Source organism: Agelaius tricolor, unplaced genomic scaffold, assembly GCF_023055355.1.
Source record: "Agelaius tricolor isolate 1412-34295 unplaced genomic scaffold, bAgeTri1.0.p SCAF_33, whole genome shotgun sequence".
NCBI lineage: Eukaryota > Metazoa > Chordata > Aves > Passeriformes > Icteridae > Agelaius > Agelaius tricolor.
Window position 1 is genome coordinate 723,069 of NW_027269293.1, and position 14,064 is coordinate 737,132.

Here is a 14,064-nt window from a genome sequence, read left to right on the forward strand (position 1 = left end):
CCAAAATTTAAGCTTTTAACCCTCTTTCCCGAGGCACTGGGATTGTTCAAACAAGCCACAGTAATTAGTTTCCTCTGACAAACCGCCCCTTTTTGGCATCGGGAAGTTTATTAATTCCGGGGAGGGGGGGGGCGTCACTCCGGATCCAAAAATAATTGACATTTAGAGTCCAGGTTTTGGCACGAGAGGGAAAATTTGGGCTGGAAAAGCAGCACCGGGCGTGCAGGAGATTGGCACAGCAGCACCCAAAGGCGCCCAGCAGCGGGTGGGGGGTCCTTGGCTGCTCTTATCCCTGATTTCCTCCGTGGCCACACGAACCACGCTGGTTTTGGTGGGATTTCAAGCGATGCAATTTGATTTTCTCTGCCCTTCAGCAAAGGGGATCTGTCCGCAGGGAGTTTTCCCGCAGACATCCCCGCTCGGTTTTGGTGTTATTCACCCCGAGCCTGGCTCTGCTCCCGCTGCAGCCCTTGGGCAATACCCCGAGGGATTTTATCAGTAATTAATCTCTAATTACTCACCTCTTCCCGTGAAGGGCGGCTCTCGCTGCTGCTTAGACCTGACGGAATCGGCTTAGGGAGGGGTTTGGGCTTTGCTGCAGCCGCGGTGACCTTGGCGGGGCTGCCGCACCTTGAGGGATCGGTGGGGACACTGGGCTGGGAGCACAAACCGGGAGCACAAACTGGGAGCCCAAACTGGGAGCATAAACTGGGAGCACAATTTGGGAGCACAAACTGGGAGCACGAACCGGGAGCCCAAACTGGGAGCACAAACTGGGAGCCCAAACTGGGAGCACAAACTGGGAGCACATCACCCATGCCCAGCCCACAACGATTTTTAAACGTTTTTGGCTGCTTTTGAGCTGGAAAGGGAATAAATATCGCCGAAAGGTGCAGGATTTGATGATGTTTGTCAGAGCTGGGCGGTGTCGGGGGCAGATCTCGGCCAGGTGTCCCCCCGGGCCCTGCACAGACACCCCCAGGTGTCCCCGGGCCGCGCTGGGTGACACTGCAGGAGCTGCGCTGCATCAAACCCCGCTTTTATTTCCTGCTGATTTATATTGCAGCTGCATTCCCAGCCTCCGGCGGGAAGCCGAGGCTGCAGGGCGTGCAGCAGCATTATCTGCCCTTGCAGGGATGGGCCGGGCCCAGCCTGGGCTGAACCGGGGCTGAACCGGTCCCAGACTGGTCCCAGCAGGGGTGGAAACCCCCGCGCTCGGCCCCGCATCCAGCGGGATCCCTCCCGCTGCGGATCCCGTTAATTAATGACATGAAAGCCCACGCGAGACCTCCGGGGAAGGAATCAAAGGCTCCGCCGCAGCCTCCCAGGGCATGGATCCATCCCTGCGGGCCGGCAGCTCCCCCGCAGCCCAGCGCCGGCGCGGATGGAGGCAGCGGGGACCCCGCGGGACGCGGTGAGAGCCCTGCCCCGAGGCTTCCGTGCACGAATCCAGCCCCAAAATGGGTCTGGGGGCAGCTCCTGGGGGCGGGGAGAGACGGCGGGGGGTCGTGGCCGCGGGGTCGCTGTTTTGGGGCCACCGGAGCTGTGCTCCTGCCGGGATTTCCATCCCGGGGGATTTGGCTTCTCCCCGTGCAAACCGGCCGGGCTCGGGCACAGGATGCTGTCCCTGCCACGCAGGGGTGGCTCAAGGTGCCCCTTGGCCCTGGCACAAATTGGGATTTTCCTCCCCTGTGCTCCTTTCCCTCCTGGAAGAGCTCCCGGACCCCTCTCTGGCAGGATTTGTCCTGTTCTGTGGGATTTGGGAATTTGGGATGGGTCATCTCCTTCCCACTGTGGGGTCTGGCTGTGCTGAGGGGCTCCGGGGGCCCTGTGCCTGCTCATTCCCAAAGGTGATGCCCTTTGGTGTCTGGGATGTGCATATGGACGAGGCAGTGTCCCCAAATCCCTGCCTTGCCCTGGTGCCTCCTCCTTTGAGCTGGTTTGGCTCTGCCGAATCCAAAATGAGGGAAAATTTCAAATCAAGCTGGGTGGGACTTGGAACAGCCTGGGAGAGTGGAAGGTGAGGAAGGTGAGGAAGGTGTGGAAGGTGAGGAAGGTGAGGAAGGTGTGGAAGGTGAGGAAGGTGTGGAAGGTGAGGAAGTTGTGGAAGGTGTGAAGGTGTGGAAGGTGTGGCAGGGGTGCCACTGGATGGGCTTTAAGGTCCCTTACAACCCAAACCGGTCTGGGACTCCGTGATTCCGTGGAATGGTGGGAATTTGGACGTGGCCACAGCAAGAGCTGCTCGGATGGGTGGAAGCTCCCCAGGCTTCCTCCTCCAACCACGACTTGGCGTGGCCACCACCCCTGGCGTCGCTCCCGGCACCACGGGGTGCCCTGGCCCATCCATCCCCATCCCACCAGCTCGGCAGGGGAGGCTTTTCCTCATTATTTCCACCGTGTTGAGGGTGGGTTTGTTGCTCTCCAGCTGTTTGGAGAGACGTAAACCAAACCCGCCGTAATTCAGCCCGAACGTAAATGTCACGGCAGCGTGAGAACGAGGGCTTGGCGCGCTCAGCCTGGGGCTCTGGGAGTGCTGGAGCTCCTCCTGCCCCACACCATCCCAGCATCCCGGCATCCCAGCATCCCAGCATCCCGGCATCCCAGCATCCCACCGTCCCAGCATCCCACCTTCTCCACCATCCCAGCATCCCACCATCCCAGCATCCCACCTTCTCCTCCATCCCAGCATCCCACCATCCCACCATCCCACCTTCTCCACCATCCCACCATCCCACCATCCCAGCATCCCACCTCCCTCTCCTCCATCCCACCTTCTCACCATCCCAGCATCCCAGCATCCCAGCATCCCTCCATCCCAGCATCCCAGCATCCCAGCATCCCAGCATCCCTCCATCCCAGCATCCCAGCATCCCACCATCCCAGCATCCCAGCATCCCACCTTCTCACCATCCCAGCATCCCGGCATCCCAGCATCCCAGCATCCCAGCATCCCACCTTCTCACCATCCCACCTCCCTCTCCTCCATCCCACCTCCCTCTCCTCCATCCCATCTCCTTCTCCTCTGTCCCATCTCCCTCTCCACCCTTCCATTTTCCTCTACACCATCCCACTTCACTCTTCTCCATCCCGTTTCCCTCTCCTCCATCCCACCTCCCTCTCCCCCATCCCATTTCCCTCTCCTCCACCCCATTTTCCTCTCCCCCATCCCATCTCCTTCTCCACCCTCCCATCTCCCTCTCTTCCATCCCATTTTCCTCTCCCTCGTCCCATTATCCTCACCCCATCCCACCTCCTTCTCCACCATCTCCCCTTCCTCTCTACCATCTCATTTTCCTCTCCTCCATCCCATTTCCCTCTCCACCCTCCCATCTCCCTCTCCACCATCTCATTTCCCTCTCCTCCATCCCATCTCCTTCTCCACCATCTCATTTCCCTCTCCTCCATCCCATCTCCCTCTCCTCCATCCCATTTCCCTCTCCTCTGTCCCACTCCCTTTTCCCCCACCCCATTTCCCTCTCCCCCCAGCGGGTCCATGCCCAGCCCCATTTCCCTCGCTGGGGTCACACTTCCCCCAGACCTTCCCCAGAGGATCAGGGCTGCATCCCAGGGCTGAGGCTGTGCCTGGTTTGTGGTTGGCCCTTTGGGGGGTCTGGGGGGAGCTGCTGGGCTGGATTTCACCGAGGCAAAGCAGAACCATGTGTCCCACACTGCGCTCTGCCTCTGCTTAGGGGGACTGGGAAGAGCTGCAGGGGGAGGAGGAGGAGCAGGGATGAGCTGAGAGCAGAGCTGGAGATGGGACAGGGACATTTTCCCCTCCTTTGTGCACCACTTTCTGTCAAAAGAGCAGGAAAATCCAACAGGTCCAGCTCAAAGCAGGGTTTGGGGCTTTTTTTTCCCTTTCAATGCTCCTTGTTTGGGGCCAGTTTTGGCATTTTGAGACCAGTTTGATCCAGGGGCACTGCAGGCTCCAGTCCTCACAGCTCAATCCCTAAGAAAGTATTTTGGGAGCTTGTGGTAAATTTTGGGGGAGGTCTGATGCAATTTTGGAATGGTCTGAAGAAGTTTTGGGGAAAATCTGAAGGAATTTTGGGGACAGTGTGAGGAAGTTTTGGGGGAAAATCTGAAGGAGTTTATGGACAGCATGAGGAAGTTTTGGGGTAAAATCTGAAGAAGTTTTGGGGAAAATCTGGAGGAGTTTTGAGGATGATCTGAGGAAGTTTTGGGGTAAAATCTGAAGAAGTTTTGGGGAAAATCTGGAAGAGTTTTGAGGACAATCTGAGGAAGTTTTGGGGTAAAATCTGAAGAAGTTTTGGGGAAAATCTGGAAGAGTTTTGAGGACGATCTGAGGAAGTTTTGGGGTAAAATCTAAAGGGGTTTTGGGGACAATCTGAAGAAGATTTTGGGGAAAATCTGAGGGTGTTTTTCTTACAGTCTGAGGGGGTTTTGGGGAAAATTTGAAGGAGTTTTGAGGACAGTCTGAGGAAGTTTTTGGGGAAAATCTGAGGCAGTTTTGGGGAAGATCTGAGGCAGTCTTGGGAACAGCCTGTCTCTCCACCAGCCTCATCCTCTCCAGGACAGCCCAGCCCCATCCTGTGAGCAGGACCAGGCGTTGAGCTGGAGCTGCTGCTGGAGGAGCAGCCTCTGGAGCGGCTGCCCATGGAAATTGTTTAATTCCTGCAGGATGAGTCATGAGGAGCCGGGATTTCAAAGCAGCTTGGCTCCCATGTAAGGCACTCAAATAAACAGTGTGTGGCAGGTGGAAGCTCTCTCTGATGTCCCATCAAGGCCTCTGTCTTTCCAAGTGCTTTGTGCTGCCAAAAATCCTTCGGCCACACCGTGGCTCCATCCATTCTTGAGGCTGGGCTCTGGAAAATAATGAATCAATGCCCGGAAACATGAATCGACGGAAAATTTATGGCACACTTAGAATATAATGTCTTTTGGGTCCTCTGCTTTGAAGCATCAGCACTGAAAGTTTTGGCATCTCCTCCTTTCAACCCTTCAGCAAGGAGGATTTGGGGGGGAAAAAAAAAATAAATTCACTTTTCTCCCTCTGTGAGCTTTAAGGAGTCTGTGGACATCGGGAACAAATCCCAAGAGTCTGCTGGAAAAACTGGGAATGGGGTTGAAAAACGAGAGGGATGGGAAAAAGCAAGAGTGTGAAAAGTGAGGGACACCAGAGAACCCCAAACGCTCCACTTTTTGTGGGCAAAAAACATCTGCTGGATTTTTGATTTATCAGGAAAAACAAGTGGAAACACCATCATCCCTGGAAGTGTCCAAGGCCAGGTTGGACGGGGCTGGTCTGGGGCTTTTTAGAGCAAAAGAAACCAACAGCAAAGCCTGGAATAACTTTGTTGTTATTGTTTTGCACTTTGGAGCTGGGATTTGAGTCTCTCGAAAGGTCACAGGCGAGTGGGTGGGGGCCAGGGCTGCTGGCTGCCGGAATGGGAGGCTGTTTTATGGGACGTGCAGCGAGCCTGGAACCGCTCTCCTAAAATTTTATGGGCCTGCAAGGAGCCAGAGGCCCTTCCTCAGGTGGGGGGATCGAGTGTCACAGCCCTGCCCTGGCCCAGCCTTTTCCTCCCCCGAGCAGGACAAAGGGGGCTGAGCCCCCTGGGCGATGGAGGTTGTGTGATCCCACTGCTCATGGAATTCACCTCCCAAAACACCAAACTTCAGCTGTTAAAAGCTGTTTGTCCTCCTGGAGGGCAGAACAAAGTGTCCTTTCCCCCCCCCCCACCAAATAACACCCCCGTGGAAAATTTATTTTAAAAGGAAAAATATTTGGAGTTTGCAAGGAGCTGAAATAAATACAGGAGCCAGGAGGTGGAAGGACAGGGACATCAAACCCACCAGAGCCAGGGGCTCCTCCTGCTGCCCTCTGCTTCCCAAGGGAACGTTCCAGGGAGGAGCGACACAGGCTGGGGTGGCAGGAGTGTCCCTGTCCTGTCAGGAAACCTGGGTGGAGTGAGGGGCAGTGGGAGCAGCTGTGCTTGTGGGAAGGGCTGGGACGGGGCCACCAGCTTGTCCCCACTGGTGTCACCTCATCCCCAGTGGTGCCACCTTGTCCCCACTGGTGTCACCTCATCTGTGTTTGTGGGAAGAGCTGGGACGGGGCCACCAGCTCGTCCCCACTGGTGTCACCTCATTCTCGTTGGTGTTCCCTTATCCCCATTGCTGCTACCTCATCCTTATTGCTGCCACCTTGTCCCCACTGGCGTCACCTCATCCTGTGGCACCTCATGGGTGCCACCTTGTCCCCATTGCTGTCACCTCATCCCCACTGGTGTCACCTCATCCCCATTGGTGCCACCTTGACCCTATTGCTGCCACCTCATCCCCATTGGTGCCACCTCATTCCCACTGGTGTCACCTCTTTCCCATTGCTGCCATCTCATTCCCATTGGTGTCACCTCATCCCCATTGGTGCCACCTTGTCCCTATTGCTGCCACCTTGTTCCTATTGATGCCACTTTGTCCCCACTGGTGCCACCTCATTCCCATTGCTGCCATCTCATCCCTATTGGTTCCACCTCATCCCCATTGGTGCCACCTTGTCCCTATTGATACCACTTCATCCCCACTGGTGCCACCTCATTCCCATTGGTGTCACCTCATCCCCATTGGTGCCACCTCATTCCCACTGGTGTCACCTCATCCCCATTGGTGTCACCTCATCCCCATTGGTGCCACCTTGTCCCCATTGCTGCCACCTCGTCCCCATTGCCACCACCAGCCCCAAGGCACCTTTTCCATGGCCATTCTCCCAGCCCAGCCCAGCACACCCCTGGGCTGCCCCTCGTGCCTCAGTTTCCCCATCTCAGCACTGTGCTGGTGTTGGGAAGGGAGCAGCTGGAGCCAAGGGGATCCCAGGGCAAGGATCCCCCATCCCAAACCTCAGGGAGGGAGGGAGGCAGGGAGGTGAGGGGCTCTGGGGGCCGGGGGCACACATTAAGGATGTTTGTTTTGCCTGTTTTGCAGAGTTTCAATGTTCTGACTTGCTCTAAGATGAAGGTATGGAAGTTTGCAGCCATTGCATCGATGCTCCTCAGTTCCATGTTATCCATTTTAGTTTGTAGAGACATGTTCAGCGGAAGCCGGGAACTCAGCCCCTTGCCTTCCTCGCCGTCTTCCTCACGGGATTCCTCCTCCTCCTCTTCTTCTTCCTCCTCCTCCTCCTCCTCCTCGCTGCGGAGATCCCCGCGGGCGCTGCAACGCCACGGCTCTCTGCTGGCCCAGTGTAAGCTCCTGCTCCTCCACCCCGGGGTCACTGTCCCCCCCAGCCCCACAGATCCCCCAAATCCCTCTGGGGTCACTCCCTGCCCTCTCCTGCATCCCAACATCCCCTTTAGGAGGGTTTGTGGCGAGCAGGAGGCACTGGGCACCAAACTTTGGTGTGAGCACAGCAGAGCTCTCCACAGAGGGGAACTCAAACAGCTCAGTTCCTGCAAAGAAGCTGCTTTTATTCCCTTCCAAATGGCCTTTTTTTTTTTTGGTAATTTTTTTTTTGTTGTTCCGTGCTATTTTTTACAAATGGAAAATGTCAAACAGGAGCTGAAGATGAGGGCACGGCAGCAGCTCCCCCGGCTCACCCCTCAGTACTCCCTGAGGGCTGGAAATCCCCACGTGTTTGTTTTGATTCCAAACCAGAGGAACTGCTTTTTTTGGGTGGAAATTTGGAAATCGATGACAAGCTGTCAGATCACGCTTTCCTCTGTCTTTCCTGTGCCTCCTGCGGAGCCGAGCTGGAATAACCCTGGATTTAGGGCTGGGACAGAGGGATGGGCACAGTTTGTGTGTTGGCTGCTGGCCCTGGGGTCTCAGGGGCTCTTGGGGTTCCCAGAGCACAGTGAAACAGCGCCAAGAGGAAATTTACTGGGGCTTCTCCCCAAATCCACCGGCCCCAAGGGACTCCCATCCTAGGGAACGTTCACCCACCTCAGGGAATTTCCATCCTGGGGATCATCCATCCACCTTAAGGCACCTCCATCCTGGAGGATCCTGAGATCCTCAGCCATGGAGGATCTCCCATCTCAGGTGACCTCCATCCAGGTGGATGTAAACCCACCATGGGAATCTCCATCCTGGGAGTCGTACACCCCAAGGAACCTTCTTCCTGGAGGATGTTTACCATCCCCAGGGAGTCTCCATCTTGGGGGAGGTCCACCCACCCCAAAGGCACCTCCCTCCTGAGGTTATCCACCCACCACAGGCAATCTCCATCCTGGGAGTTGTACACCCCAAGGAACCTTCTTCTTGGAGGATGTTTACCAACCCCAGGGAGTCTCCATCCTGGGGGATGTCCACCCACCCCAGGGAATCTCCATCCTGACGGAGTCTCCATCCTGAGGGAGTCTCCACCCACCCCAGGGAACCTCCATCCTGAGGTTTTCCACCCACCCCAAGGCCCTTCCATCCCGGAGGATGCCCAGACCCTCACCCATGGAGGATCTCCCACCTCAGGCCTTCTCCACCCACCCCAGCACCCCTCACCCTCCACGGGGCCACCCTCTAACCGCGTCCCCTCCTCCTGCAGACAGCGCCTTGCTGGAGAGCTACACGGAGGGCGAGATGCGCCAGCTGCTCTCGGCGCTGGTGGAGCGCTACCGCCAGGCCGTGAACTCGGGCGGGCACGAGCTGCCGCTGTTCCCCCGCGCCGGCGGCCGCCGCAAGCGCGCCCGCGCCCGCCACAAACCCTGCGAGCTGCGCGAGCTCGAGGTCAGCGTCAGCGAGCTGGGCCTGGGCTACGAGTCGGACGAGACCGTCCTGTTCCGCTACTGCAGCGGCACCTGCGAGGCCGCCGTGCGCAGCTACGACCTCTCCCTCAAGAGCATGAGGAGCCGCAGAAAGATCCGGAAGGAGAAGATCCGCGCGCGGCCGTGCTGCAGGCCGCTGGCCTACGACGACGACGTCTCCTTCCTGGATGCCTACAACCGCTACTACACCGTCAACGAGCTGTCGGCCAAGGAGTGCGGCTGCGTGTGACACGGGGGACACCCGGGCGCAGGGCCGGGATGGAGGCCGGGGCGGCCGGAGGAGGAGAGACTGAGCCGCTGGCGTGTCCCTCGGCGTCACCGTCACTGGACTAGAGACGTGGCCGCCGCCGTGGCGGGGCGGTTGGAGAGGTGGTGGTGGTGGCGGCTCAAGTCTGTTGTCCCCTCTGCGGGTGGCCCAGAGGTCCCTGCTGAGGTGGCAGTGGGTGTGCAACGTGCCCTCGGCGTGCACGGGCTGCACTGCGTGTCACACGTGTCACACGTGTCACACACATCACACGTGTCACCGGCTACGTTACCTGCACGGGGGTGGTGCAGTGCAGGTGTCTCTGGCATGGGGGACACACACACACACGCATACACACATGTGTGCCAGGGGTTCTGTGTCAGGGTGTGGCACAGGGGTGTGGCACAGGGGTGTGGCACGTGCAGGGGGAGTTGTGAGCAGTGTCGGAGCTGTGTGGTACTGGACAGGGTGTGCTGCACACTCCGGGTGTGTTTTGGGCCTTGCTGCACACTCCAGGTGTGTTTCGGGGTGTGCTGCACACTCCGGGTGTGTTTTGGGGTGTGCTGCACACTCAAGATGTGTTTTAGGGTGTGCTGCACGCTCCGGGTGTGTTTTGGGGTGTGCTGTACACTCTGGGTGTGTTTTGGGCCTTGCTGCACACTCCAGGTGTGTTTTGGGGCCTGCTGCACACTCTGGGTGTGTTTTGGGGTGTGCTGCACACTCTGGGTGTGTTTTGGGCTGTGCTGCACACTCCGGGTGTGTTTTGGGGCCTGCTGCACACTCAAGGTGTGTTTTAGGGTGCATTACAGGTTTGGGGTGCATCAGGTTCCCTGTGCTGCCCCAGGGTGGGAGCTGAGTCTTTCTGTAGCTCTGGGGTTTTGTGACCACCCTGAGCTGCTGGGGGAGGTCCAGCCGCCCCAGATCCCGGTGTTTGGGGACACAGAAACACTGAGAGTGATTTGTGTGTGGTTCTGACTCCCTCTGGCTTGTGCCCCTTCTGCCGTCGTCTCGTTCTTGCAGCCCTGGGGCTTTTCTTAAAACTCGGGATAATCTGAAGTAACTGGATTAACCTCCTGTGCCCCTGCCACAGGCAGCTGGGCCAGAGCGCGGCCACCGCCAGGGAGGTGACAGAACCTCCCCAGGGCCACCAGCAGAGTGGCGTGGGCAGGAGCATCCCTGGTTTGGCGTCTCCCAAAATCCCCCCAGCTCTCCTGGGAGCATCCCCCATGCTCTGCCTGGGGCTGGGATCCTGCAGGAGAGGGGACTCAGGCCTGGCTTTGGCTCTGCTCACATTTACAGCAGTGTCACTGCTGTTTACTCTGCAGGGAAATAAATGAGCCCGCAGACTCTCACATTCCCTGGGCAGGCTCGAGTTGTTGCCTGGGATTGATGGGTTTTCTCCCCTTGGCTCCCTTCCCAGAAAAGGCAAATCATAAACAGAAGGAGAATATTGGTGTCATGTCCTGGGCATTAACCAACGTGAGGGAAAACACTCCGGGTGCCACCCCCCCCGTCCTGGCTCCTCTCTCCGGACAAACGGGGGGGAAAAATCCCTTGTGCCTTCATCCCGAGGAGGAGGAGGGCTGCTGGTGGTGATCCCAGCTCAGGGATGGTGCTGCAGCATTTGGGGAAGCAGGATGGCATCCCTTGGCATGGCATGGGGAGCAGCACCTTGTGTTGGAGCAGCCACATTCCCGACCTCCACGCAGGCCCAGGCTTTGTGGGGATTTTTGGGGTTTTTTTCTTTCCTTTTTATCCAAACGCAGCTCTTGGCTGAGCGGAGCCAGGGTGTAGTGGAGGAGTATAAACACCATCCTTCAGCAGGGCTGGCAGCCCAGGAAGGCAGCCTGGAGTCTGTAACACGGAGTTTTCCCTGGATTTCGGGAAAGGCAGGAGGCAGCCGTGGGTGTGGGGTGTGAAACCTGCACTCAGGAAATGGGAACTGAGAGTGGAGAAACTCCACGCTCCAGGTGCAGCTCCTGAATCAAGGTGTGAGTTTGCAGGCCTGCATTTTGGCTGGAAATGGGAAAAGTGGCCCAAAAGAATCAGCTGGAGGATGGGAATGGCAGATGGGCAGCAGGAGCTGTGGATAAGCGGCTCACTCGAGTTTAAGGAAAAAAGAAAGCACCCAAATCTAATAATGATCATGGTAATAATAATAATAATAACTGTCCTCTCAAGGGCTTGGGTGCTTTCCAGCTCTCGCTGCTATAAAGCTAAAATTAGTTTTGTTGCAGTAAGGAAAAAGGAATGGAAGCAGAGCAGGGCAGGCAGGGAAGGTGGTGTGGAAGCAGCGCAGGACCTGGTGCTGCAGAGGAGGATTTGGAGCTTGAGCTGCCTCTGCTCAGTGTTTGCAGCCTGGTCTGGGACAGTTTTGGCAGAATCCAGGGATTTAGGGTGCCTTGATGGTGGGCACCAGGCCCAAGGGACCCTCCTGTTGCCAGGGTGGTGCTGGGAGCCGCAGGAAGACGAGGGGACAAGGGACATCCCCCAGCTGCCAAGATCCCCCATTCCCAGTGCAAATCCAGCTTGGAGCCCCCAGAACCAGGAGGAAAACCTGACTCAATGCAATGGTGTGTTAAACCCAGCAGGAATAGCTCCAATCCATCACTTTTTGTATTCTTTTTTTGTTTTGTTTTTAATTTCCCCCTGCTGGCAGTGCAGCTCCAGCCCATGCGGAGGGGATGTTCCCCATCTGCCTCCCACTGCTCCTGCTGGGTTTTTTTTTTTTTGGGAACAGCTGGGATTTGCAGCCACAAAACTCCCCAGTGGGGTGAGCTGGGGCATCGTGGTGTGGCCAAAAGGATGGATTCTGCTTCCATGTCTTCTTCAGGGCTCCTCCTCCTCCTCCTCGTGGAGCTCCTCCAGCTGTCCCGGTGCCATCCCGCTGCCAGCTGGCCCTGGAAATGTGGTTCCAATAGAGAGGCTGAGGTTCCCCTAATGCTTTCCATTTCTCCAGCCCCCTCTGCTGTAATAGGAGCTGGAGCTGCCCGGAAGAATGTCTACAATGCAAAAAAAAAAAAAGAAAAAAAAAGTGGAAAATTCCCTCCTCAAAGCCACAGCAGAATCTCATCTGGCTCCTTCCTCAGCATCCCATGTGCTGGTTAATATTAATATTAATAATAATAATAATAATAACCAGTGTGCAGCAGCTGTTGGGGGGATTTTGGGGTTGGGTTTTTGTCTGTCTGGGGCTGCAGCTCCTCCCGGGAGAGGAAGGTTTGAAGAGCAGGAGGTTTGGAGATGTTTAAATCGATCCCGGTGGTTGTGACAGTGCAAAATCCCAGGGTTGTGCTCTCCCAGCCCTGCCACAGTGAGTTCTGGGATTTCCAGTGGGTTTTCCATCAGGACACGCTGATCTCGGGATCAGATCCACACATCCCACAAATCCCTTGGGATCCCGTTCGCTCCCAGGGTCCAATTTGGGATCCACGGGGGGGAAATTGGGGGAAATTTCATCGTCGTCTCCACTCAATGGAAGCATTGGCAGAGGGAATGTTCTGGGTTTAAACAGCTCCAGGATCCTGCTGGGATAAAGGATTTTCCCAAGTTATCAAGAGAAATGATGTTTTGGTGGGATTCAGAGCCTCAGATGGTAAATTGGGAACGGGGCTGCCACGTGTTTTCCTTCTGGGCTAAACAAAGCGTGGCCTCAAAGGGGAGGCCCGAGAGAAAGGGGGAGTAAAGGGGAAAAGGAAATAAAAGGAAAAGGAGGAAAAAGGGGGGAGAAAAAAGAAAAAAAGGGGAAAAGGAAAAAAGGGAGAAAGGAAAAAGGGGGGGAGGAAAAAAAAGAAAAAGAGGGAAAAAAGATAAAGGAGAAAAAAAGGGAAAAGGACAAAAAAGGGGGAAAAGGAATAACGGGAAAAAGGGAAAAGAGCAATTAAAATGGAAAGGTGGAAATGTGGGAGAGAAGAGAAAGTAAAAAGGGAAAGAGGTAAAAAGAGAAAAAGTGCAAAAAAGAAAAAAATATAGGAAAAAAGGGGGAAGGGCAAAAAGGAAATGAAAAGAAGGGGAAAGAGGCTGAAGAGAAAGGGGGAAAAGGAAAAAGGGGAAAAAAGAAAATAAAAGAAGGGGGAAAGGAGAAAAAAGGGAAAAATAAAAAAGGGGGAAAAATAAAAAAAAAAAAAAAGGAAAAGAAAAAAAGGAGAAAAAGGAAAAAAGGGGGAAAAGGCAAAAAAAAATAAAAGGTAGAAAAGGGGGAAGGGGGAAGAGGGATTCCTGTTCCAGCACCACCGGCACCATCCGGATTTTGCTGTTCCCCTCCGGAACGGCCGGGCCCGTGCCCGGCTGCAGAAGTGGATGCAATGCATCTGTATTTTGGATACTGCTATTTATTGGAAGTAACTTATGTTATTTATTTAGATCCCAAAGCGCCGCCTCCCGAACGCCTCCCACGCTCGCTCCCTTTTTTATGTTATTTATTGACCCCGACGGTGCCAAGTGCAGTTTACATTTATTACATTTGTACCATTTATCCTGAACCTTGAGGGGTGGGGGAAAATAAAATAAGGTAAAATAAAATGAAATAAAAAGCTGTTTGATATTATTTTTTTTAAACAAAGCTGAACTCGGGTGTGATCTGTTCCATCCTCGTGGCAAAGTGGGAATAAAGTGAAGGATTTTTATGGATTTCTCCTCTGTCACAATGGTTGAGTGATGGTCAATCCCCACCATGGGAGTGGGGATGGCAAAGGAAAATGGGAATTTGGGTTTTTGGGGGGAAAGACTCAGAAATAATCAGCTTTGGCCCTTCTGGGAAGAGAGCTTCCAACTTGGCTCAAAAATGTGAAAATGGTGAGGAAATCACATGAAATGGGAAGGGAAAGGGAAAGGGAAAGGAAATAATCTCTGTCCTTTAACATCACCAGTCCTAGCCCAGAAAAACAGAATTTATTTTGATTTTCACTCCAAAATAGGCTCAAACCTGGCACCGGAAAATGGAGAACAATGGGAGGGGAAAAAAAAAAAGGATAAAAGGTTTATAGGATTTTTTTTGGGAATGGAAAAAAAGGTCTGTTTATATTCCCCCCTCATGCCACCCAGAGGCCTGACAGCCATGGCCGAGTCAAACATTCCCGAGTCAAACTCCACTTTGTAAAT

General features: G+C 55.2%; 1 protein-coding gene across 2 annotated transcripts; it reads left to right on the forward strand.

The window, feature by feature from the left end:
* Nucleotides 1-1,081: 1,081 nt before the first annotated feature.
* On the forward strand, nt 1,082-13,034 carry NRTN (neurturin). Of its 2 annotated transcripts, none has more exons than XM_071451929.1 (3): nt 1,082-1,414; nt 7,037-7,204; nt 8,501-13,034. In XM_071451929.1, the coding sequence occupies exons 1-3, from the start codon at nt 1,270-1,272 to the stop codon at nt 8,947-8,949; spliced, it is 762 nt and encodes a 253-aa protein (XP_071308030.1). In that variant the 5' UTR covers nt 1,082-1,269; the 3' UTR covers nt 8,950-13,034. The 2 variants fall into 2 exon arrangements, with proteins under 2 accessions (XP_071308030.1, XP_071308031.1); XM_071451930.1 differs by having other exon boundaries at nt 1,260-1,414; nt 6,946-7,204.
* Nucleotides 13,035-14,064: the final 1,030 nt, after the last annotated feature.

Coding starts and splice junctions, on each gene's coding strand:
- NRTN (XM_071451929.1), top strand. CDS start 1,270: ATGAAAGCCCACGCGAGACCTCCGGGGAAGGAATCAAAGGCTCCGCCG. Junction 1,415..7,036: donor CGGGGACCCCGCGGGACGCG/GTGAGAGCCCTG, acceptor TATCCATTTTAG/TTTGTAGAGACATGTTCAGC. Junction 7,205..8,500: donor CGGCTCTCTGCTGGCCCAGT/GTAAGCTCCTGC, acceptor CTCCTCCTGCAG/ACAGCGCCTTGCTGGAGAGC.